This window comes from Aplysia californica, unplaced genomic scaffold (assembly GCF_000002075.1).
Source record: "Aplysia californica isolate F4 #8 unplaced genomic scaffold, AplCal3.0 scaffold00735, whole genome shotgun sequence".
NCBI lineage: Eukaryota > Metazoa > Mollusca > Gastropoda > Aplysiida > Aplysiidae > Aplysia > Aplysia californica.
In genome coordinates this window covers 295,206-319,584 of record NW_004798005.1, presented here as the reverse complement: position 1 = coordinate 319,584, position 24,379 = coordinate 295,206, and the positions used below count along the sequence as shown (strand labels likewise).

Sequence of the window (24,379 nt, the reverse complement as noted above, 5' to 3'; positions counted from 1 at the left end):
GGAGGAGGAGGAGGAGGAGGAGGAGGAGGAGGAGGAGGAGGAGGAGGAGGAGGAGGAGGAGGAGGAGGAGGAGGAGGAGGAGAAGGAGAAGGAGGAGAAGGAGAAGGAGAAGGAGAAGAAGAAGAAAAAGAAGAAGAAGAAGAGAAGAAGAAGAAGAAGAAGAAGAAGAAGAAGAAGAAGAAGAAGAAGAAGAAGAAGAAGAAGAAGAAGAAGAAGAAGAAGAAGAAGAAGAAGAAGAAGAAGAAGAAGAAGAAGAAGAAGAAGAAGAAGAAGAAGAAGAAGAAGAAGAAGAAGAAGAAGAAGAAGAAGAAGAAGAATACCCCCATCCCTTCAACTCCTTTCCCCCCTCCTTTGGGCTCCTGACTCTTTCTGCAGTCATTCTACTGCTATTCCTTGGCTCCTTCTTACTGCTGTCTTTCAACCACACCCCTGATAATAATTATTATAATGTATGACTCTTTTCATCTATGCAGACTGTCAATTTAGCTTAAGATGGTCTCAAAGTTGTCTTCATGCAGCTTCTTTCATGGTTATTTCTTCCTATGCTTGAATCGCAGATTCTGTTGCAGAGCTTACATGTCAGTCTCGTGGATCAAAGCTCTGTATGTCCGCTGTTTTCCTTTCGTCGTTGGCGCTTCTCAGCCTGGTTGTTTCTAAAGCTGCTCTCTAGCATTATAGTTCTTTTCTTTATAATTTTCCTCCATGTTTTCCTGTCCTCAGCTATTTGTTCCCATGCTTACATCTACTCCAAACTTGGATAAGCTGCTTTTGCAGGTGTTTTTGTACCTCAATGTTGGTCTTCCTCTTGGTCTCTTTCTCTGGGCAAGTTCTCCATAGAGCTTTTGCTTCGGAATCCGGTTGTCGTCCATTCTCCTGGCATGGCCCAGCCATCTCAATCTTTTTTCAACCCAGGATAGTTGTTGTGCTCTGGAGGTTTGCTCGTGCCAACACTTCAACATGTGCAACTATGTCACGCCACGTAATGCCTAAGATCTTGCGGCAGCATCTGAAATGGAAAATGTCGAGGCCCTTTTCTTGCCTGCTGTGCTAGGTCCATGTTTCAGATCCCTAAAGGAGTGTGATGAAGACACATGCTTCGCAAATCTTGATCTTTGTTTTGATGGTTAATCTTTTGTTTTTCCATTCTCATTTTGTCAACCTTCCTAGAGTTATTGCTGCTTACCCTTTCCTGATGTTGATCTCATAATCAAGTGATGTAGTAGAGCTGATTGTAGGCCTCAGGTAACAGAACTTGTACACTGTCTCAAGTTCTTTGTCGTTCAGACATAAACTGACGAGCAAAAGAAAGTGGGCACCCTCCGTTCTGTGCATTATTTCTGTTCTTGGCCGTTGTAATGCCGTATTGCCAATGGCTTTTGAAAGGCTTGCCATTTTCTCAATAAGTGCAGACAAAAAGACTAAGAAAAACGATCAAAAGCACACCTTTTATTAGAAATTAATAACACCTATTCGAATGTTCAAAATCCCAGAATTAGTTACAGGTGTATCTCCCACCAGCATTGATGACTACAGTGCATCTCCGCTTCATGGATTGCATATGTCGTTGGATAAATTGCTGGGAAATATTATTCCAAGCATCAATTAGTGATTGCTGCAGTTGTGGGATTGTCATTGGGGCTGGCCAAAGTGTGCGAATTTCCTTTTCAATCTTGTTCCAGAGATGCTTTATTGATTCCCATACCATAATGCTACGTTTGTCAGGTAAATAACGTTCATGACGTCTCCGGCAGACTTTCTGCCTTCCATCGTGGTGATCCAAAAGAAATCTGGACTCGCCAGAAAACATCACTCTGTTCCACTGGTGGTTTAGCCCTCGCCGATGCAGACGAGTCCAGTTGAGTCTGGCATGACGGTGTCTTTGGAGGAGACCAGTGCGTCGAGGTGGGTGTCGGGCAACGATTCAGTGGGCTTTCAAACGTCGACAAACGGTGAAGCGACTGACTGGTTTATGCCCAGCACAATCTCTGACAGTTTTAGAAGCTGTTTGAAACCAATCCTGCAAGTCTGGAACTCTGATCCGATTGTCTTCAACCACAGTAGAGACACGAGGACGACCAGACCTTGGAGTGTCACTAATCGAACCACTTTCTTGGAAGTGTATCCTTAGTTTCTGGATAGTATCTCTCTTCACATTGAAAGCTCTAGCTACAGCAGAAACCGTCGAATGAGCTCTCAGCATGCCAAGAGCTTCATGACGTTGCGCTTCACAAAGACGGGGCATCGTATAAAACAAAATTGAATAGAACAAACCCAAAAGTTTTGACGGCCTTTTCGCCAAAAAACGTTGAAGTGTGTTACGAAAAAAGAATAAAAGTAAAGGCATTGTAAACTTTCAAGAAAAAACGAGAAAACACGTTTTTGGCCAAACGTGTTGTAAACACTTTTTATAACAACAAAATAAACAAATGTTGTTCTGACCGACTTTCTAAAGTGACACAAGCTCAGCATGTCAATCGCCAAGTCAAAATTCGCGAGACTACTCATACAGCACCAATTTGAAAACTGCCCACTTTCTTTTGCTCGCCAGTATATATTGCTCTGCTCTGCACCTTCTTGGGTAAGGATGACTGTTTTCTTAACACTGGTGACCAAGCTAAAGACCTTGCATGCTGTTGATAGGCAGTCCATCTTTATTTGTAGGGTTGGTTCACTGTGAGCAACAAGAGCAGCATCATCGGCGAAGAGAAGGTCTCATACTGTTGTTTTGTTGATCTTGGTCTTGGCCTTGAGTCGAGCAAGATTGAAGAGCAACCCCTTTTCCCAAAGGAGGAAGAATGCGTGTTGCAGAAAGACGGCAAAGTAAGTGCTAAAAAGGGTTGGCGCTATGACACAGCTTTTCTTTGCTCCGCTATAGATGTTGAAGCTTTTTGATGTGGACCGTCAAACTGAATGGTGGCCTTCATATCTTCGTGGAATGAGATAATGAGCTGTAGCAGTATTGGGGGACAGCCAGTTTTTTCAAGCACCACGTACAGTCCTGATCTACTGACTGCATGAAAAGCCTTTGTCAGATCGACGAACGCAGTATGTAATGGCAGTAGAGAGACAGAGAGACAGAGAGACAGAGAGAGATAGAGATAGATAGATAGAGAGAGAGAGAGAGAGAGAGAGAGAGAGAGAGAGAGAGAGAAAGGGGGGGGGACTAAAGAGCGAGAGAAAGTGAAAGGCATCTTGGTGAAAAGAAAGAGAGCAAGAGAGAAAGAGAAAAAAAAAGCGAGCTGGGGAGGTAAAGGTTGTACAGGATTCCTTTAGTTCTGTTTCGATTGTAGGTAGACAAAAAGAAAAAGAGACAGAGAGACAGAGAGAGACAGAGAGAGATAGAAAGATAGGGGTATGAGGGTTTGGAAAAGACATAATATTATAGACAGGGGTATGGAGAGAAAGAGAGATCGAAATATAAAGAGAGAGAGAGAGAGAGAGAGAGAGAGAGAGAGAGAGAGAGAGAGAGAGAGAGAGAGAGAGAGAGAGAGAGCAACTCTGATGTTTTCATACATTTTCTTGATATCACCTGTATCGCTTGCCTGTTGGATTTCCGAGCATAATTTGTCCCTGTACTGATTAGCGAACTTTCTGTTTTCTCTTTGAAGGTTGGGTTTAGCAGCACGTAGTTGTTGCTTTGTAGTTTCTCTTGGATTTGTGTTGTGTTCCATCAGGATCTTATGCTTTTTCTCGAGTAGTGGCTTCAAGCCAGTCCTCCTTGCAAGGTCTTTCTATTCCAAAGGTAATTGACGCAGAATTGTAAATTGTTGATCTCATGCTGTTCCACATGTTGTCTGGGGATTATCTATCTAGGTGTTCGACCTCTTCTTTAACATGTTCTTGAAATTTTGCCTTTAACGCTGGGTCTTTGGTATTTCTTATATGTTGATCTTAGACGTGATGGATCAGCACCTTACTGACGGGGGCTGCCCAGTTTGAGACGAACGGTAGAGGATGAGTGTGACTGAATAGTCACTCCCAATGTCAAAGGTGACTCGTGGCGACATCCTGTTTCGTCAAATAAGGGTGTCTTATAACTCGTAACTGCCACCTCCCGTGTTTTTCCCAGGCTCATCACAACAAGGATGAAGTGTCCTCTCCATAGTCAAATAAATGCTGCTTTAGCTGTAGTTGAGCTGTGGGTCTGATCCGCTGTATTTGCTCTTTTGCAGCGTCCTCCCATAAATATTGAAAACTTGACTATGCTAAATGCCTGGGCCTTACTGTATGGAGAACGTGCCTTGCCCAATTTGCACGAACCCCCTCTCGACTTTGCTGATTTAGTCCAAAGGAGCGACGAGGTCAATACATTTGAAACCAGAAGAGTTGCAGGGGCTGCCAGAAGATAGTGTGTTAGGTCAGCTTTAGTGCTGCTACCATAATGACAGTAGATGGTACTACCTGCAGCTGTTCTTACTGCCTTGTAGGCGATTACAGGAGTGTGAAAGGCTAAAGGAGTAAACAGGGCGCTGCACAGTGGCGACCGGCAGTGGCATTGTTTGTAAACTGTTCTGTATTTGTGTAACAGTGTGTATTTAAGTATGTATTTATGCATGTATGTATTTGTGTATGTACGTATTTATAATTATGTATTTATGTATGTATGTTTGCCATTGTAAAACAAAGTGACCTTCTGGGACAAATAAAAGTGTAATTTATTATTATTATTATTATTATTAACAAATCGGGAGGAAGGGCCCCTGAGGCAGTAGACACGGATCCAATATTAATAATAATAATAATGATAATAATAATAATAATAATAATAATAATAATAATAATAATAATAATAATAATGATAATAAAATTAATAAAGCGATAACAAAAATTGCAATAATAATGGTGTTATAAACAAAAGTAACGACAATACTAATGCTTGCACTTATACAGCATATTTATTATATCCACGCTTTACAGAATATTCTGTGCGTTTTATAACTATTATTATCCCAGCAGACCGTAGTACTCTCAGCAACATTCTCAACTTTCTAAGAAGCATACAGTGCAAGCTGGGGATTGAACGTGTTCAAACACTAACAAACTGACAAGATCTTTCGCTGTGTATAGCCGGGTACCCATTCCCACCTGGGGGAAGTGAGAATTCATGTAAAATGCTTTTCCCAAGGACACAATTGTGGGTGGTTGGCGGGTTTTCTGGTGTGATTTGCTCCTTCTTTCCTTCGAAACATTTATCGTCCTTATCTGTCCTCCTTCTTGTGTGTGTGTGTGTGTGTGTGTGTGTGTGTGTGTGTGTGTGTGTGTGTGTTACTCTTTTGTAACACCGCTGATCTTCGGCACAGATATGACTCCTTTGTTGCACGTTTCGGAAAAACGCTTACTAAAACAAGGACACGACGTCGTGCCCCTGGCGGGATTCCAACCCACGACCCTACGGTTGTAAGTCTGTGAGCCAAACTACTAGGTCACCTTCGTTGTAATGTTATCATAGCGTCCACACTTCTCTCCTCCTTAAAAAGTGAACACAAAACTATTTTTTACTAAGGAAACTCATGAATTTTAAATTTGGTAAAACATTGATGTTCATATTCTCTCATTTAACCATAGAAAGTATGATCAATTTCTATATAATAGCATGGGCCGGGAACACTAACAACAAAAAAATAAAATTTAAATCAATTAATACGGAAAACATGCAAATTTTCATCATCTACATTCCCCTACTTGGATGAATTATGCATAATAGCTTGCACTTTTTTTAAAAACATCAGTTCCATCTTTTTAGACAATAAACATCCCGTGTTCCCACAAATAAAAACATCAGTCAGAAGTTAAAGACCTGGGCTTTTGATCTGTAACAAAGAAAGATACAGAAAGTCATTTTTACCATCATCCATCAAAATTCTCCTATCTTGTTACAAGTATTCATATGGCCTTTGAGTATGCATCAAAATAACCTTGAGTATGTATCTAGCTTAAGATTATTATTGTTTATATTACTATTCATTAATATTATGCTTAGGACTGTAAGCCTGCGTGTGTGCATGTGTGTGTATGTGTGTGTGTGTGTGTGTGTGTTTGCGTGTGCGTGTGTGTGTATGTGTACGTGTGTACGTGTGTGTCTATGTGTGTGTGTGGGGGGGGGTGTATGTGTGTGCGCGCGCGTGTATACGTGATGGAACACCAAACCAATGTGCCAGGATCCGGACAATTAAGATGCATCTTATCTTGTCTTCTTTTATCTTATAGTACAGTCAATGAACATCAACATTTTTCTCTCGTGGGAAACATCATGCTTTCAACAATAAGTTTCTTTAGCCCCAAAACTGCCACTGGAATAAAGTCTCCAGAAGTAGCTAGCCAGCTCCTGAAGCGATGAAATAATTAGCATTCACTTTGGTGACGAGAAAAATCATGCCCTGTGGTCAGTGGTTACCAAGGATCGTTTAGATCTCCCTCGTTTTCTTTATATAGTCGTTGGGTACCTATATTAATTATTACTGAACGCGACGTCTGTGTGAGCACAATAATATTATTACTAGAAGGGTGACAGATTACTTTTTCAAACAGTTTGCAAACTAACTTTTGTATTTTGTTGTTGAATTTCTTTGTCGTTCACTTGTTGAGGGCTTGTTGTTTTTTGTTGTTTTTTTGTTTGTTTGTTGTTGGGTTTTTTTGGGGGGAGGAGGGGGGTGTTGCGTGTTCGGTTGTTGTTGTTTTTTTGTTTTTGTTTTTTTGGGGTGGAGGGGGTTGGAGGGTTTGGGGGGTTTTCTGTTGGTTCTTTTTGAAAGAGGGGGGGGGCGGCTGCTCTTCTTTATGTGCTGTAATTTTGTTTAAGGTTTTCAGCTTGGGTGGGCGGGGAGGATACGGGAAGACAGAGACAGAGAGAGAGAGAGAGAGAGAGAGAGAGAGAGAGAGAGAGAGAGAGAGAGAGAGAGAGAGAGAGGGAGGGAGGGTGGCAGGGGAGCGAGAGTGAGTGAGAGAAAAAGAAAAGAGAAGGAAGAGGGGGGGGGGGGGTCGGACATAATTTTTTTTAATGGGTGAATGAAAACTGAGCTAGTCAAGGGAGAGAATTATGCAACTGAAACAGATTTGATATTCTTTTGGTATCCTCCCTTAGTTTGAGAAAAATAAGAAATCTGTTCCTGAATTGTCATGTAGAGATTTACTTTGTTTGGTAACTGTGTGCTGCTCTGATAATGATGCAGACTTCAACATAAGTTAAGGACCACCTTAACTGACAGCCCTGTGTTATTTTTTCATTCCGAGAAAAGCCTGCAAGGAATGTTTCAAATTGTTTTGTCTGAAAGTGTTAATGGGTTACCAATGCGTACTGCAAAGCTTCCTTAAAGGGCATAACCACCAGGTGCAGCATGGAAATCCTCGGGGAATTTTGGCCAAATTTGCTGTTTTTTTATCGACTTGTGTGCAACACCACGGACATTTCTCAGTTAACATTTCTGGTGCACGTCACAAACGGACGTATGGTCTCGAACTGTGCTCACTTTGGTGGCAATATAAGCGGCCGTCTGCGCAAAATCCAGTATCGCATCAATATGGCACGGAGACGAAAGCTGAGAGACTTTGATCATGCCAGAGCTATGACATGGCTGCAGGATGGAGTTGGAGCCAGAGAATTTTTTAGAAGGTTTGCAGTGTCACATTCGGACGTTGTCCGCTTGAGGCAGTGCCATCAGACCAATAGATCAGTCCAAGAACGCCCACGTGCAGGTCGATCCAAGAAGACAACTCAGAGTGTTTGCAAGTGTTCCTTACCTTATGTTTAAGTCTGTACATCCAGTAATAGATTTCGTAACTCGCGGATTTTGCTGTCTTGTTTAGTTTCTTCTCAATATTTATCTTAGCAATGATCATTGATTGTATCTACGTATCCTCTGCTTCATAACACGTTTCCTTAATTTCACCATCCAAATTCTGTCATCTCGGTTTTTCGCCGTCGCAAATGCAAATTTGCGGCCGCAAATTTCTCAGCTCTCGGCAAACTTCCGCAAATTTGACAAAAATCGTAGTTTTCATAAATATTTTCCTTCTTTTGAGCCGTTCTCGAACTCAAATTTCACATCAGGCCCTTGGAAGTCTGCCAGGTTTGTTTCCCTTCGTTCTGAACTTAATTCGCAGTCTAGATCTTTATTATAATACTATTCAATTTATGCTACTAGTTTTTGCCGCTGACACTGGTACACTGTTGGAGCATTAACTGTAGCAACCAGTAGATTTACAATCTTGTTTTTTTTCTGGGAGGAGATGACACCTCAATAAAGAAAACTTGAAGGCATTAGTGTTTCTATGTTGCAATAACTTCATTGCTCTCGAGAAGGATGTAAATTTGATTGTATTTTCTTTTTGCAGATTTATTTTTCAAATGCATGACTTGCCTTGCCTTGCCTAGGAATCATCCCTGACTTTCGGAGGTCATCTTACCATGAGTCTCCAACCAGTTCAGTTGTGTGATCTGAGCATGCACATAGCCAAGCTGTTACCCATCCCGGCTTTTACATCATCAGTTTATAATAACCCGTTGTCTGCCTCTAGCTCTTTTCCCTTTCATCCAACCAGTGAGAATTGTCCTTTGTAGTGAGTCATGGCGCTTGGTGTTCCCTCAGTATGTAAGTTTTACTGATTTCGTTTGGGTATCGTAGTACTTCTCTTTTGACTTTACGTCTTTGCATCACAGCTTCATTTGGGATTTTGTCTTTCCAGCTGATTCAGCCTAGTCTACGAAAGATCCACATTTCCTGAGCCTCAATCTTGCTCACTTAATTTTTGTACATTGTCCAAGTTTCCGCGACATAGGACACGATTGGAATAATGTTGCAGTTCACAAGCCTTAGTTTCAGTTCCATTGTGATGTTTCTTGATAAACTATTCCTGTGTAAAGATGGTGTTTATATAAAGCTTTCTAATATTCTTTTGATAAAAGAATGTATGAATTTTCAAAATAGCCCCCCAAAATGCAGGTCTTTTTCAGTATGTCTGTTTCATGGGGTAAGCAGCAATTGTCTGTATGGATTCTGAATGCCGATTTCTTGGTAAATTTGGGCAAATATTGGCATATTGGGGGGCAAAGTTTTGCCAATTTTAGTGTTGCAATTTGCAAATTACCGCGGGACAGTTCAAAACATATTATTTATTGTACGTTTTTTACTTTGATTTGTTATGTCCAGGGATAATGCACTTTGTTTTTTGCTATCATCGGTGTTCGTTTTGGATTTATTTGTTTGTTTTTTTTTTTGTTTTGTTTTTGTTGTTTTGTTGTTTTGTTGTTTTGTTGTTGTTGGTTGTTTTTGTTTTTTTTTTGGGGGGGGTTGTTGTTTTTTTATTTGGGGCGGAGGGTTGTTGCGTATTCAACAGATTCAAATGTCGAAACCTTTATCATTCTCATAATTCTTCCGACTTAGTAATGTCCTATAAGGAGTTAAATCTATTGCTTATTTCAATGCTTGGCTTGCCTTGGAAACGTCTTTTTCATATTATGGATTGGTGCTTTGACGAAAGAATATTTTTTCCTAAATTGTGAAAGTAGTAAAAGTGAACTGTAACAAGGCAGGCCTCGACATAAACGCCAAGAAAGCAAAAACAATAGTCCTATCAAAATCTTCTGGATAAACAACATGCTACATCTTCCCCATATTCTAATATGGCGAAGAGACCTGGACTTTGAAAAGGAACGAAGAAAACAAAACAAAAGTGTTTGAGAGGTGATGCTACCGTAGAATGACAAGAATAAGTTGGAAAACAAAAAGACCAACATAGAGGTGTGTCGGATTCTACACACAAGACAAACCCTGCTAAACAAACTAAAATGTAGAAAAATACAATACTACAGCCACTTAAAACGACAAAGACTATTGTGAAAGAGGTGCTTGAAGGAAAGATGTAGGGCAGGAGAGCCAGAGGAAGGCGATAAATATCATAGATGGACAACGTTTAAACATAGACTGGCTTGGATATGGCAGAATGTGCAACGGCACTTCACCATCGTGAAAGATAGCCATTTCACGTCAACCTCTGAGTCAGAGATGTCACCTCCAAGTATCCAGGTATGCTTAAACATGACTATACTACAGGGTCATTGTCACAATATAAAGAAATGTCGAAGTCTCAAAAAGAATGGAAAAAGTACCAATAACATCTGTATGCGGATGAAACAGTTTTAATTGCAAATTCAAAGGAAGGCCGTTAATTGCTTCTAGATAGCCCGTTGCTGTGACGAAAGTGAAAATAATGGTTTTATGTTTCAATAAAACAAAATATCCCGTAATATCTTTAAAGAAGATAAACAAACCATTTTAGTAGTGCCAAAAGTAAAGGTTAAAAAAAAATCAAACTAGTTCAACAGTTCAAATATCATGGTTATGACGTCATTACCTTATCTACAATTACAAAGGTACAGTAAAAATAAAACGCAGGATCACTCTGAAGCCGTATTTTAACTTTGGTCTTCCACACCTCTTCCACCCATTCAGAAACCGGCCTGTAGTTTTGAAAACTGTCCTTTTCAGGCAGCCAAGTCATGCAGTCGTTTGGGCATCATCGTCTCAATGATACAGAACTTGAGGATTTTTTGGTCCGCAAGGTGTATTGTTGGTTGTTGGTTTACTAGATTTCAGAAGATTGTCAATGATGGCGTCCTTCCACATTTGTGGCACGTCTGCTGAGCAGACGGTCATGTTGAAGATGATGGTGATGAGCTTCTCTAGGGCTTCGGGACCTTGGTATTTAAAAGGAAGGTATTGGGGGGGGGGGGCGTCGGGTTATTATTTTGGAGACGACGACGCTGAGTGATTGTGAAATCGGTTTGAGCCTCTCTCGGAGTTGTTCTTAGTTCCCTTAGCCGCTGTTACAGCGCTCTATTCACTGTTATATCCTCTCATGCCCTATTAGAGTAGTGTGTCCCAACAGCTTTCAGTCTATCAGGGATGAATAGGCACCCGTTGTGCGTCATCGTTTCATTTGTGAATTGTTTATCTCTGTGGTTCTGTTTTGACTTCTGTTTATTCATTCTCCATACAGATACCTCTCCCTCCTCCCTCCTCTCTCATGCTTTTCTTTGTATGTCTTATTGCTGGTGCTGATAATGTTTTTGGTTTGTTTGTTTTTGTGGGGGGTTGTCTGTTTGGTTTTGTTGTTGTTGTTATTCTTTTTTCACGGGGAGGGGGGGTGGGGTGGTTGGACATTAACTTTTTCGTTATCAAAAGAGAGACTGACCTGAGCAAAGAAATAGCACAAATGGGGAAACAGGAGGGGGGGCTTCAGTAGTTTTATATGCAAAATAAGGCACCTTAACTTTGTTTTCTAGGCCTCCAATATGCCATTTTGGACAATAAAAAGGTTTCAATGGCCCTCTTTCATCTGGGGGTCAGAGGTCAGATTTCTTCTTTAAAGCAACATGTCCGTACCAAAGAATAGGCTTTGTGCAGTTGTAAGTGCTGTAAAACTCTTGCTGAACCAAAACCAGTAGGCTAGTATTCGGCACAGGCTGTGTGGGAGAAGATCTTTCCCCTGCCATTTATCCAGCCGCGACGACATCAGTTTTGTTTCTAGCTCTTCACACACTCTGTCTTTATTCTCGCCAAATTGATTGTATTTTGTTTGGATTTTTTAAATCTAGGGTCCACTACCTTTTGAAGATTGTCATAAACATTTCTCTGTACTTTGAGCTCATGTTCAGATATACAAAAATGTTAACACTGGAATTAACTGTTTCCATTGTGAACACAAATGAGGCAGCGGCAATACATAAATTTTCATATTTCCCTCCAGCATTGAATTCTGGTTCTAGAAACATGGCAAGAAAAGTCACCGCCGCTGGCATGAAACAAACTATAAAGATTGTGGAAATGAGGATGACAGACTTCACAACCTTTTTTTCTTTGGCCCCAAATTCCTCTTTTCCACCGAGTCCTTTGCAAGCCGTGGCTTGACGCCATTTTGTCTTACTGTTCAACTTAATAACGAGAATGATGGTGCAACAGATGACAGTGATGAAGGTAAACGTGTTAATTATTACGCCCTGGATCATAAACACAATGGAATCCACAATTTCTCTTTCTTCAGCAAAGGTTATTGACAGTAGTGAGGTGTTTCTGACTGGATCTAGTACCCAAGACAGTCTGGTCGAGTAGTAGAAAGGGGAAAAGACACAAATCATGAGGATAAAGATAGAGACAATTGTGATCTTTGTTCTTCGTCGAGTCAGAATCCTCTTGATCTTCAGAGGTAAGGCGATACACAAGCATCTTTCGAACGCGATGAAAGCGGTAATGCAGCCAGTAATTCTGTGGAAAGATAGGACAGATTAAACGTTTAGTGGATTCATCATTTCAACAAAAAACTAAATAAGTGGTTTAAAATATTTATGAAAAAGATGTTTGATTTGGTTGTGCGTGCGGGTGAGTAGGAGGAAGGATTGTCTGCAGGTGTGTCGAGCAGCCTTGAATGATGTAAACGGCTTCAACCGTGGCGTGAAAAGGTGTGTTGTTTTGTTGTGTTTTTTTGGGGGGGTTTTTTGTTTTTTTAGGGGGGCGGGTATCATTGCTGTGGGACAAATATTTCCAAAGTAACTGCTGAAGAGAAAGTTATAGATAGCAGACAGAAACACATCGAAAATAGATTAAACACGAGGCATGCAGGAGTTTAGCCTACTGTAAGTTTAGAAAAAAAAATTCTCTACATGTGCCTTGATTTCTCCAAACACTTGCTTCAACGCAATGGCATCAAAGGTAAGCAACAGCAATGAACTCCGCTTCTATGATGCTTCCATGTCATTTGTTGCTACCGCACGTATATCCATTCAAGGAAACGACGATGCTATCTACAGAGATATGAAATTGTGAGGGAGATAGGAAATAATCTTTAACTTCCTTTAAACCAAAGTATTGTAGGCCTAATGATAATGAAGGTTTTAAAAGAATAACGTATCAACAACAAAAGCAACTCACGTAACCATTGGCCGAACAATACACCTCTCCTCGATATCTAACGATACAAAGGGGTGGATAAAGTTCATTTAAAGTAAGCCATCCACGAGGCCGTTGTTTGGCTCAAGAAGATATTATCACCCACTAATACCGAGACACAAAAATGAGGAAAAGCAAAATGCGATCTCTCTGAAATTTTAAACTGTAATACAAAGAAATTAATATCCTACCTGACGAAGCAAGCATGTGGCCAGCCACCAGTCAAGTGTACGAAATCATGAGGCACAGCAGGCAGGCCAAAGTTGTCAATAACCGGGTTGTTATTAAGACTGCACCACAACATGAGCAGTAATGAGCACAGGTCGGATACAGCAAGGCCTGAAACCAGAAAAAAATATTTTTGAGTAGCTGTGTAGTTTCTGTTTGTGTTGGTGATTTTTAAATTGTATTATGTTTTTTCCCCCATTATCTTGATTTCTACACCATTGTCGAAAAGGATTGCGTCCGTTAGACCTGAACACATTTTTTTTCAAATTTCGGAATCCGTCATCGCAATACAAGTAGTATGCACAAATGTGGTGTTTTAAAAGCGGAGCACCTGATCACTTGTTAGAGTAAGAAACAATATGAAGGAATCGAAAAAACAGACATCGATGCACCACACATGTGAATCTCAGATTAGATGTTCATGTGTCTCAGTTTAACTATTGAAGTACTGCATCTCCCGTTATTGTGAGTTATCTCATTTGTTGTGAAAATAATTATGTTTATACTGCAATGTAAGCGTAATGCAGTGACATACATATCGCAATGACTGCTATGATGACGATTTTGTTTCTCAAATTGAAGTTATCTTAATACAGTCTTTGCTTCTTCATTTTGATTCCGACGTATGTAACTCAAAATTAGTACCCTGAGCCCAATATCAGTTGGGAATGTATATAACTTTTGCGTTTATATTTTGAATGTAGATACATATCTTTCGAGGCAAAAACTGAAACGTGGAAAGCATATTATTATAATATACAAATAAAGAGAGGCAGATAAAATTCATTCATTTTGGTTCGGGCGGTGGGTGCTCAAAGAGATCCAATAAATAACCTGAAAAGAAATTGCAAAAAAGACTGTTCTGGAAACGCTTGAAGTATGTGTGTAAGTGTGTCAGTGTGTGTGTTTGTGAATGTGTGTGCATTTGTGGGTAAGTTTGTATACGTGTGTATGTCTGTGTAGGTTTCTATGTGTATGTGTGTGTGCATAGATAGATAGATAGATAGATAGATAGATAGATAGATAGATAGATAGATAGATAAATGTAGATAGATAGATGCGTGTGCTCGTGTCTGTATGTATGTGTGTGTGTGCCTGTGTGTGTGAGTGTTTGTGTATGTGCAGACTTATACGTGTATGTGTGTGTCTGTGACATGCTGGTATGAACTTCTTGGAACAAAATAAAATAGACCGGTCAGGTTATCGATAAGGAGAATAGTACAGCAGTTCCTTTCTGTTCAGAGACAGAGATAGTCAGAGAGAAACAAAAGGAAACTTGAGAGAGACAGAGTGGGAGACAAAGAGAAGGTAAGATATAGGGTTACAACGTTCTTGGACCCTTTTGTTTGTACTCTGTAGGTCTGAAGTAATATCAGTATTGTTTGTTTAGTATAGGGTTTTACGGCGTTCGCAACTGCATAAGGTCATATGAGCGCGCGGGACACACCTAATACTTTTTCGTTGGTAGGAAATTTTGAATTTTGCCCGGGTGGCGGCCGAAGCCTCCTCTTATCGATTTTAGACCACCAAGGGATTTTTAACGTGCGCAACTTGCACACGGGCCCTCCGAGATTTTTTGCCCTTGTCCGAGAAGGCTAGGTGTAGATCTTTCCTACCAGAAGATCAGGGGTGTGGCAGAAAGACAGCAGTTAGGAGGAGCCAAGGAGTAGCAGTAGAAAGGCTGCAGAAAGAGTCAGGAGCCCAGAGGAGAGGGCAAAGGATGTGAGGGGGTGGGGGCAGAAAGTGGAAAGGAAAGCAGACAACAGAACATTGTTAGAGATCAGGAAAGGATGTGAAAGGAGACAATTTTAGAGAAGAAAATTTTTTTGGTCGCTACCCAGAATCGAACCCTGGACCTTTGAATGAGAGGCCAACACCTTAACCTCTAGGCCACGAGAGCCCCCATGAAGTAATATCAGAAAGAAATTAAAGATGGAACTGAGCAAGACACTTGAAGGTGCTTCGTATGTATTAGTATCTATGTGTGTGATTATATGGGTGCTCGAGCATGTGTGTGTATGTGTGTGAGAGTGAAAGAAATAGAGAGAGAGAGAGAGAGAGAGAGAGAGAGAGAGAGAGAGAGAGAGAGAGAGAGACAGAGAGAGAGAGAGAGACAGACAGACAGACAGACAGACGAATACAAGTGCTTAGATGTATCTAGATTTGGAGGTTTCAAGCCACTCTATCATATCATTCTCACCGGTAAGACTTATATTCATGGAGTCTTGGAACCCAAGCTTCGCAAATACCACTATATTGATGACGTTGGCTACAATGCCCATCAAACTGACAAGTCCACAGATGACCACGAAGTTCAGTATTGCTATGGCTCCCCGCTCTTCATTACTGAGAAAAGGTACAAACTTAACGGAAGAAGGCGTCATGGCCTCCATCGTATTCTCATTCGAAGAGAAAGTGACATGGTTAATTGTTCCAGACGTGGACGATACCATCTTATGCTGTAGGGGAGCTTAGGATGAGTCTATTTCTACGCACGGGTTTTTTACGCACATAATGTTTATTTACTAGTATAGCTTTTTTTCTCAATTGCACAATTCAAAATAAACAAAGACCAGGAAGGCCTGGAATGGTATGATGCTCACAGATATGCTTCACTTCATTGTTGAAGGTGTCCCTTCAATAATAAAAAAGAAATACAGAAAGAATGTTGTCTGAGACGCTCAACTTGCCTTATTTACATCAGTGTTTCGCCTGGCTTTGTTCAGCTTTCCACGTTTTAAGAACAAATTACAGTTTTCTTCAAAGTGACGGTTTCAGTCTACGTTTATCTGGCCAATTATTTTTTTTATACTATGATATATTATTATTATGACATGTTCCCTAGCAATTATTGTTTAGCCCAAATTCCACCCGAAAGGCAAGCTATAATAATGTGCTTTACAGTCTCTGTAACAGTATGTCTGTTCTTAGCGACAATTATAGATGTGTTAGAGTGCGGGTTTATGAACAAAGTAATTCTATATAAATGTTTTGTCTACTCGTAACTCGAAATTATTCTTTGCTCGTAAAAGGTTTCTTATATGAATATCTGCTTTGCTTTTCGAGTGGTACAAAAGAAACTAACATTTGTCACTGTTAAATTAAGGGGTGACTTCGACTAATTTTTTAAGACAGATATTATATTTCATCAGTTACAATAACTCACAAGTCTACCTTTTCATTACCAAAAGCAATTACAAGAGTAACTATTTCTTTTACACTAACTAGTTGCAGTGTTCAAGACTTGTTTAAATGAATGGGGTGAAACCAGTAATTAACACCTCCTCACACCCACTCCCATCCCAACCCGCAAATCCATCCCAAAAACACGAGAACTGGCTGCTGAAAATGAAGAAAAAGGTTTATCTTCTTTGTCTACAAGACACCTACGTAGTAAATCTTTTTTTTTTTTTGGTCCCTTGCCCATGTCTATGATATTGACGCCATCTGATTAGTAGAAAAATGTGCGTATGAGAGTGCCCAATAATGTATAACGTACAAATTTGTTATGACATATAACTGTTACATATAGATGTTTAAGATAATTATAGATGTTTGTGAAGGATCTGAGAGCAATGATGACCTTAGAAATGACGGTGATGGTGGTGGTAAGTGATGATGTGGGATGGTGCTTACGTTTATAATTATAAGAAAACATGCTTCTGTTATTTGATTGTTGTTGTTTAAAAAAAAATAATGTTAGCGTTAGTCCTATCTTCCTCTGCTCTGATGAGTCACGAGGGATGTGGGCACCCGCTATCCCGTTCCCTACTGGAACCATCTTTAATGTCACCGTGAAGTTCCGAAATGGTGGGCACAGTCTCTGCTATGGTGACCTTGTTAGTATTAGCCTATTCTAGCGGACCAAGACAAGTGAAGAGAGGACCTTAGTAGGTAGCTAGTACAGTGGTAGAGATTATTTTTGGGGTTTCGTAAGGGGTTTGCAGGCAGCAATTCACAATTGGGTTAAAGACTTTATACTTATTTATATATGAAGTTGCGGAGATTCCGACACAGGATCCTCGAACCCGAGTCGAGAGGGAACAATTTACACACAATATTGTATCCCCTCGCCTCGGGGGGAGCGGCCTCAAACTCCCCAATCAAGCACCCTGTGTCTGCATCTACACGGTCTCGTCATACATTTGTGTAATTTCCAAAATGACGTTTGAAAATGAATCTTAAATTTGACAAATCATTAACTGTGTATATGCTACCAGCTAAATCTAGATAATAACATATAGATCTAGTACTGACAGTCTGACAATAGTGGACGAGTGTGTGTGTGTGTGTGTGTGTGTGTGTGTGTGTGTGTGTGTGTGTGTGTTTTGTGTGTGTGTGCTTGCGCGCGCGCGCGCGTGTGTGTGTGTGTGTGTGTGTGTGTGTGTGTGTGAGTGTGTGTGTGTTTGTGTGTGTGTGAGAGAGAGAAAGAGAGAGAGAGAGAGACAGAGACAGAGACAGAGACAGAGACAGAGAGAAGGAAAGAAAGAGAGAGAGAGAAAAATAGAGAGAGGAACAGGAGAAAGGGAGGGAGGTAGGGAGGGAAAAGGAAAGAAATAGAGAGAGGAACAGGAGAAAGGGAGGGAGGTAGGGAGGGAAAAGGAAAGTAAGACGTGGATTAGGAGAAGACGGGAGAGAGAGAGAGAGAGAGAGAGAGAGAGAGAGAGAGAGAGAGAGAGAGAGAGAGAGAGAGAGAGAGAGAGAGAGAGAGAGAGAGAGAGAGAGAGAGAGAGAGAGAGAGAGAGAGAGAGAGAGAGAGAGGTCGTCCATGAAGAGTTAAACATTATTATTATGATGAGTAGGGTGCTGAGGGAATGGTTATACTATAGAGACTGGCCATCTTTTCTCCCAAACATAAGGCGTCCGTTAACTTTGTCTAATGGGGTATTGAACAATGTTATCATGCAATATACTGCCAGAAAAGTATATAGATATTTTTTTAATTTTAAAAAAAAGTAAAACCACACTTTTCCCATCCGTTTCTTTCAGATATGAGCTGCTGGAAACAGGATATTTATATATATATATATATTTTATCTTACCACCGCAGGTGCTATCGATGAGCTTTACGACCACCTACTTTCTCTCAGCTCCAGCTCCGATTCAAACAAGATTTGTATATTTGTCGCTTTGCTGTAGCGTAACTTGCTAACACACATCTTTGCGATCAAAAGAATGTGGTTAGCGATGTTTAACTGGGCTTCTGTTACACCTTGCCCTCGTTCACTGAAACCAAAAAGTATGTTACAGTCAGTCATGGGAAAACGGGAGGAAGTTTTGAGACAAATCGTATGAAATACGTATTTCCAGAAGTTTTTTAATAAGGTACAATGAATAAACATGTGCTCAATAACGTCTTTGACACCACAGTGCTCACATAGTTCAGTATTTTTAATGCCTAGGCGATTGAGAAGAATGTTACTTGGGAAGATGTTATGGAGGATTTTAAAATGCAATAATCTAAGTCGAGATTCTTTCGTTGACCTGTGTGCTATGTTGTATTTACATGTTATGTCAATGTTCATTTTTCTCATCCAAAAATTCCGACCACAAATTTCTGCATGTCTTCTGTATTTTAGAAGTTGTCTGATCTCTCTGTTCGATTTGCTCAGTATCTCTAGAACAGTTTTCTTACCATTCGTATTTATTACCTCTCTGGTATTTACCAAAAGTTCCTCGGTGTTGTTGTCACTGACGTCTTGCTTCCACTGTGTAGGAAGAGCATTCATCAACGCATAATAGTCAAAATCAAAGGCAGCATATGTCCCTGTGATATGAGACAATTCCTCCTTACTTTTTAATATTCTCCTATCATACAGATGATATACATATTTTATACCCGAGTTCATCCATCTTTTTAGGTACAATGATTTTCCTTTATATTTTATGTTTCGGTTATTGAACAAAGGTTCCATAAGTATCTCTATCGTGGAGCTTGGTTCTTTTTTTATAGAAGCCATTTCGATCCATGTATCCATCACACTCTCCCAGAACTTAGAGGCATGACACAATTTTCCCGTTTTCTTGCAGTTTGCTGTAGCCGAAAAAAAGTAATCACACCCTCCTACCTCCGTAAAAGCTAAGTCTGAAATTCTGTTGGGAATATTGTTGGGTCTGCCTTCGGTAACAGTTGCCATACGTTTTAACCAATTTAATAGAAAAACTTTCTGTTGATCTTTAACACTTATAACACCCAAACCTCCTTCCTCAATCGATCTACACATTACCGTTCTTTTTACTTTCTCGCGTGCTTTCTTGTTTGAGTGCCTCTTCTGCCACAGAAACTTAAAGAACAAAGTATCAATTGTATTCAAAACTCTTTCGGGTAAAGATAGTGACTGAATTATATAGGATATTTGAGACAGCAGAAAGGTTTTACAAATAATTACTTTCCCATATAGGGATGGATTCCTTTTCATCCACATTTTCATGATATTTTTCATATTTTCTATTTTGTCTATCCAATTAAGTTCTATGCGAGATGCTTCCTCTGTTGCACTAAAGTGAATACCTAGTATCTTAATTGTATTCCCATTAGGGACCCAACTGATTCCTCCTAATTTTTCAGTGCGTGTTCTATCACTTCCAATCCACATACCTTGTGATTTATCCTTGTTCAGCCTGAGCCCAGAGATGCTACCAAAAGAATCGATGTCCAACAAGGCTGAAGCAAGGTCTTCTTGGTCTTTTAGAATCAGAGTGGTGTCATCAGCATACTGCAAAACTTTGCAAAAATTAATTATTTCCCCTGACAAAATTGTGCTCATTCCAGATATGCTGCTATTGTTTCTTAACTTTATTGACATCAACTCAGCAACAAGTACAAAAAGAAGTGGACTTGTGCAGCAACCTTGTTTTATTCCTCGCTCTGTGTTGAGCCATTCTGACAACCATCCCCCATTTTGTACACAACATTCTGTGTTAGCCATTAAAACTCCCACCATATTTATAAATCCTTCTCCAAAGTTAAACTTTTTCAATGTGGCCAATATTGTTCCCTTTTCTACAGTGTCGAATGCGCGTTGAAAATCCAGAGATACCACCATACCTGGTAGATTTTTTTCAGATGCTACGTAGATAATGTCGTCAAGTGTCCTAATGTGCTCCGAAATGGACCTGCCTTTCAAGAAGCCAGTTTGGTTTTCATTTATTAAAATTGGCATAACACGCTGTAGCCGTATAGCTAATATTTTGGAGAAGATTTTGTAGTCCGTGTTTGTTAACGTTATCGGTCTCCAGTTCTTTATATTGTCCCTTCGTAAATTTTTCCCTTTATGTAATAAAGAAATAACGCCTCTTCTTTGAGTGGGAGATAACTCTCCCGTCTCTAGACACTGCTGGAAGTTTGTAAATAAAGGTTTCCTCAGTTTGCTCCAGAAAAATTTGTAAAAAGGGGTGGTAATTCCATCGATTCCAGGTGCTGAATCAATATTCAACTTATTAACAATGGCATCTAATTCAACAATGCTTAGTTCGCTATCACATATTTCTTTATCAACATCATCGAGTACTGGAAAGCTACATCCTTGCATGAAATCATCAACTTTGTTTGTTTCAATATTATGGTCTTTCTTATATAAACGTTCAAAGTGATTTTTAATGCTATCCACAATATCTACATGACCATACAGATTGTTGTTTTTGTCATCCTGTAAAGAAGTTATAACATTACTACCACCTCTCATTTGTTCCATCCGAAGAAAGTATTTCGTATTCTTTTCCCCTTCCTCAATCCATTTTTGTCTTGATCGTATTTGTGCTCCCCTGGCCTTATGTAGTTGATATATTTCTAATTCTTTCTTTTTGGCTTCAAACTGTTTAAGCAATGTAAGGTCATGGGGGTTTTCACTACTTGATCATTTAATTTCAAAAGTTCTTCCGTTATTAGAATTTCCCTTAGTTTGAGTGCTCTGCACTTTCTAATACAATAGTCAATTGTATGTGACTTTATCATGACTTTCAAAAGTTCCCATCTTATGGTTTTATCTGTTTCATCTAAAGTCCGTTCTAAATATTCGTCTATGCATTTCTCCATTGAGTTAACGTACTCTTTGTCTTTTAGTAATGAATTATTAAATTTCCAGTATGAAGGCCCCCTTTTAAATTGTTCAGTTCGAACAGTAGTTATGACTGCTTTATGATCCGTACCATATACAAATGTGTGTTTAGAGTCTATAACAAAGGGAAATAACTTAGTATTACAAAATATGTAGTCCAGCCGCCGTGCTGTAAAGGGTGTAGGCCTGGACCAGGTGAAATCCTTTTCTTCACCGTGCACACCCCGCCAGGTATCAACGATCTGACAGTTGGCGATCCAGTCCCTGAATTTTTGTGTGGACATGTCGTCGTGTTTCTCTCCTGTCACAATATCAAGGGTATTGTTATGAACAACATTGAAATCTCCACATATGATCGTGTGGTCTGCCTTTTCATCTTTAAGAACAGAGTAGAGCTTATCAATGAAATCCAATTTATCATTTTTAACTACTGGACCATATACATTAATTGCTACGTATGAAACATCATCAATACTGAAAGACAACCCAAGTATTCTCTCAGTTTTTATACATAATTCCACTGTTTTATACTTAAAGTGTTTATTAACTAATATAATTTGCCCTTTGCTTTTGTTTGTCCCTTCACTATAAAAGAAATCCCCAGACCATTCTAAACTCCACTCACGTGCAGTAGTATTGGTGACATAAGTCTCTTGCAAACAAATTATGTCATACTGTGTACATTTACGGAATATTGCTCTTCTTTTTAGTTTTTTGTTGAGGCCCCGACAATTAAGGGAGGCAATTTTTATAGACATCCAAAACAGTCAGACGCAAAACCAAACTCAAAGTCCTTTTACCTGTCCAAGTCGTTACCAATGGCTACCGAAACGTGGACACACCACTCACGCACCGACCTCTTCGTGCTCACACGTTTCGGTAGTCACTGGCTCCTCATAATCAAAATAATCTACCGTATCTTGCCTTTTTCTCGTGCCACTCACCTCCTGTTTTCGAGCTTTCACGCTCGGTGACCGAGCTGGCTCGTCGCTCACCTGTCTTTTATGTCTCCTCGTCTTGACACTTGGAGACCTTGTGTCCTGGCTTCGGGGTGAGCGTACTGGGGGGCGGGAGCGGTCAGGCTGCGGGAAAAAAGAGTCCATATTTGTTTGCCTTACAGCACGCAGGGTGTGTGTCTCTGCCTGTGTCTCCGCCTGTGTGTCAGCGTTAGCCTCACGGATTGTCGCTTGAACATTGGTGTCGGGGGCGGGCTGATCTCCACCGGTTGTATTGGTCCCATCGTCTCTTTTTTTTCTTTCTGGCCGTAGTGATACAACGTTGGCCTCCAGTGTCCAACCTGAAAATCTTTGGGGAGAGGGTGAGGGGGGACATTAATGTAGACAAAACGTCTACCAGATTTAAACAAGGTCAACTTTCCTTCGTTGTCCCTATAACATTCTTCATAAAACTTTGAAAGAATGGCCACTCCCTCTAGTTTCTTAAACTCTTTTCCTATTTCATCATTGGACACTGACAACGGTATGTTACCAATGATGACTTTCAATGTGGGGGAGTCCTTGGTTCCTTTCGTCACCGTCGGGCTGGCGCTGAGGATAGCGACAAACATTTTGTTAATTATGATGCCCTTAATGATTAGTTGGTTTCTTGCCTGAACCGTAGCAGGGTATATCCTCCACAGTCCATAGAGCTTTTGGGCTCCGATAATACTTCCCTCGCCGGCAACTTGCTCACAGGCCTTACATATTTGGTAGCCTGTGACAGAGCGGTCAATATGCTCTGCAAAGAAAAAACAGGCTGGGACAGATTCACTGTTATTTTTTGCCATCATGTTCACTTAGCAGTAGACGGTTATTCCTAAGAAGAATGATTAAAACAAGGAAACTGTAATATCAGGATACAGAAAAGAACAAGTAAGAGTAAGAGTGAGATAGGGAGTGAAAAAAACACAGCGCGATAGCCAGGCGAGAAGGAATAGAAAAAACAACAATGAAACCGTGCTCGAAGCAAGGTTCACTGAGAAGAAAAAATTATGCAGACAGTAGAAAAGACAGTATACAGTGCACAAATTACAACAAAAATATCAAAACTTACTTGAGTATACGAATGATACCTCTTACCACCACTTACAACCACTTTTCTCCACTGAAATCCGTATCAAAATCACCGATAACACAGGAGCTAAGAAACAGCGACTGACCTCAGCCGCCATTAAACCGGATGTGACCTACGTAGTAAATCAAATCGGTACTCCCCGTGCACTTTATTATCTGAACACCAGGTTCAATTCTTTTGTTGTAAAATACGATTTAAATCTACCATAAATATCATATTATTTTGTCCAGCAGAGGTAGACAACGGAAATAAACGAAAGTCGAAAGTTGACGCTTTCCATGTGTTTTGCGAGAGGTAACATGTAAAACTTAATTGATTCCTAATTGAAAACGGACATCAGGAGAATTTTTTCGACGTGTCCTTTGGTTTTCTTTTGTTTGGTTGTTTCTAAATTTTTTTTTGTTTCTTTGTGATTTCTGTTAGGAGAATTTTTGTTTGACTTTAAATCTCCAACAAATATAGATAAGACAGATAATAAATTATTTGTCCAGTACAGTGGGATCCCACGTGATATTTAAGAAAACAGAAGGATTCTGGCGTCTAGTGGCTCTCTCGCTTTTATGATTTGCTGTTTGGCTGACGGTTTCGCATAAACACTGTTATAAGTTGCCGATCCTAAACTATGTGTAGAGATGATGTCTTTTCCTGCTCTGAGTCTGAAAAGAACAACCTGATTTTGACGGGAGCAAAGGTAGTAGGGGTCAGGATGGCTATAACATTGCGTCTGGTCATAATTTGATGACAGATTTAACCTCCAAGTACGCTCATAATTTGTCCTTTTTTCAGGCTGTTCTGATCGAGATGTTTCTTTTTCTATTAAATCGGCTGTTTCATTCTAGATCTAGCCCGAGATAGAAGCTAGCACGACATAAGGGAAACAAAGAAGCATTTATTTGTGACTTATACCCTGATTCAGGTCGAAAGAGGTATTGATGAGATTGATGATGATGATGATGATGATGATGATGATGATGATGATGATGATGATGATGATGATGATGATGATGATGATGGTGATGATATTGATATCAGTACATGTGCATGAAGAAAAAAACGAACTACAGTTCATTGTCACTTTTGTTT

The 24,379-nt window shown here is 40.0% G+C and overlaps 1 protein-coding gene across 1 annotated transcript; it reads right to left on the bottom strand.

Moving 5' to 3' along the window:
• Positions 1-11,596: 11,596 nt before the first annotated feature.
• On the bottom strand, positions 11,597-15,619 carry LOC101856054. Its single transcript, XM_005108938.1, has 3 exons — positions 15,367-15,619; positions 13,130-13,277; positions 11,597-12,257 (listed from the first exon to the last, which is right to left on the bottom strand). The coding sequence occupies exons 1-3, from the start codon at positions 15,617-15,619 to the stop codon at positions 11,597-11,599; spliced, it is 1,062 nt and encodes a 353-aa protein (XP_005108995.1).
• Between the last annotated feature and the right edge of the window lie 8,760 nt (positions 15,620-24,379).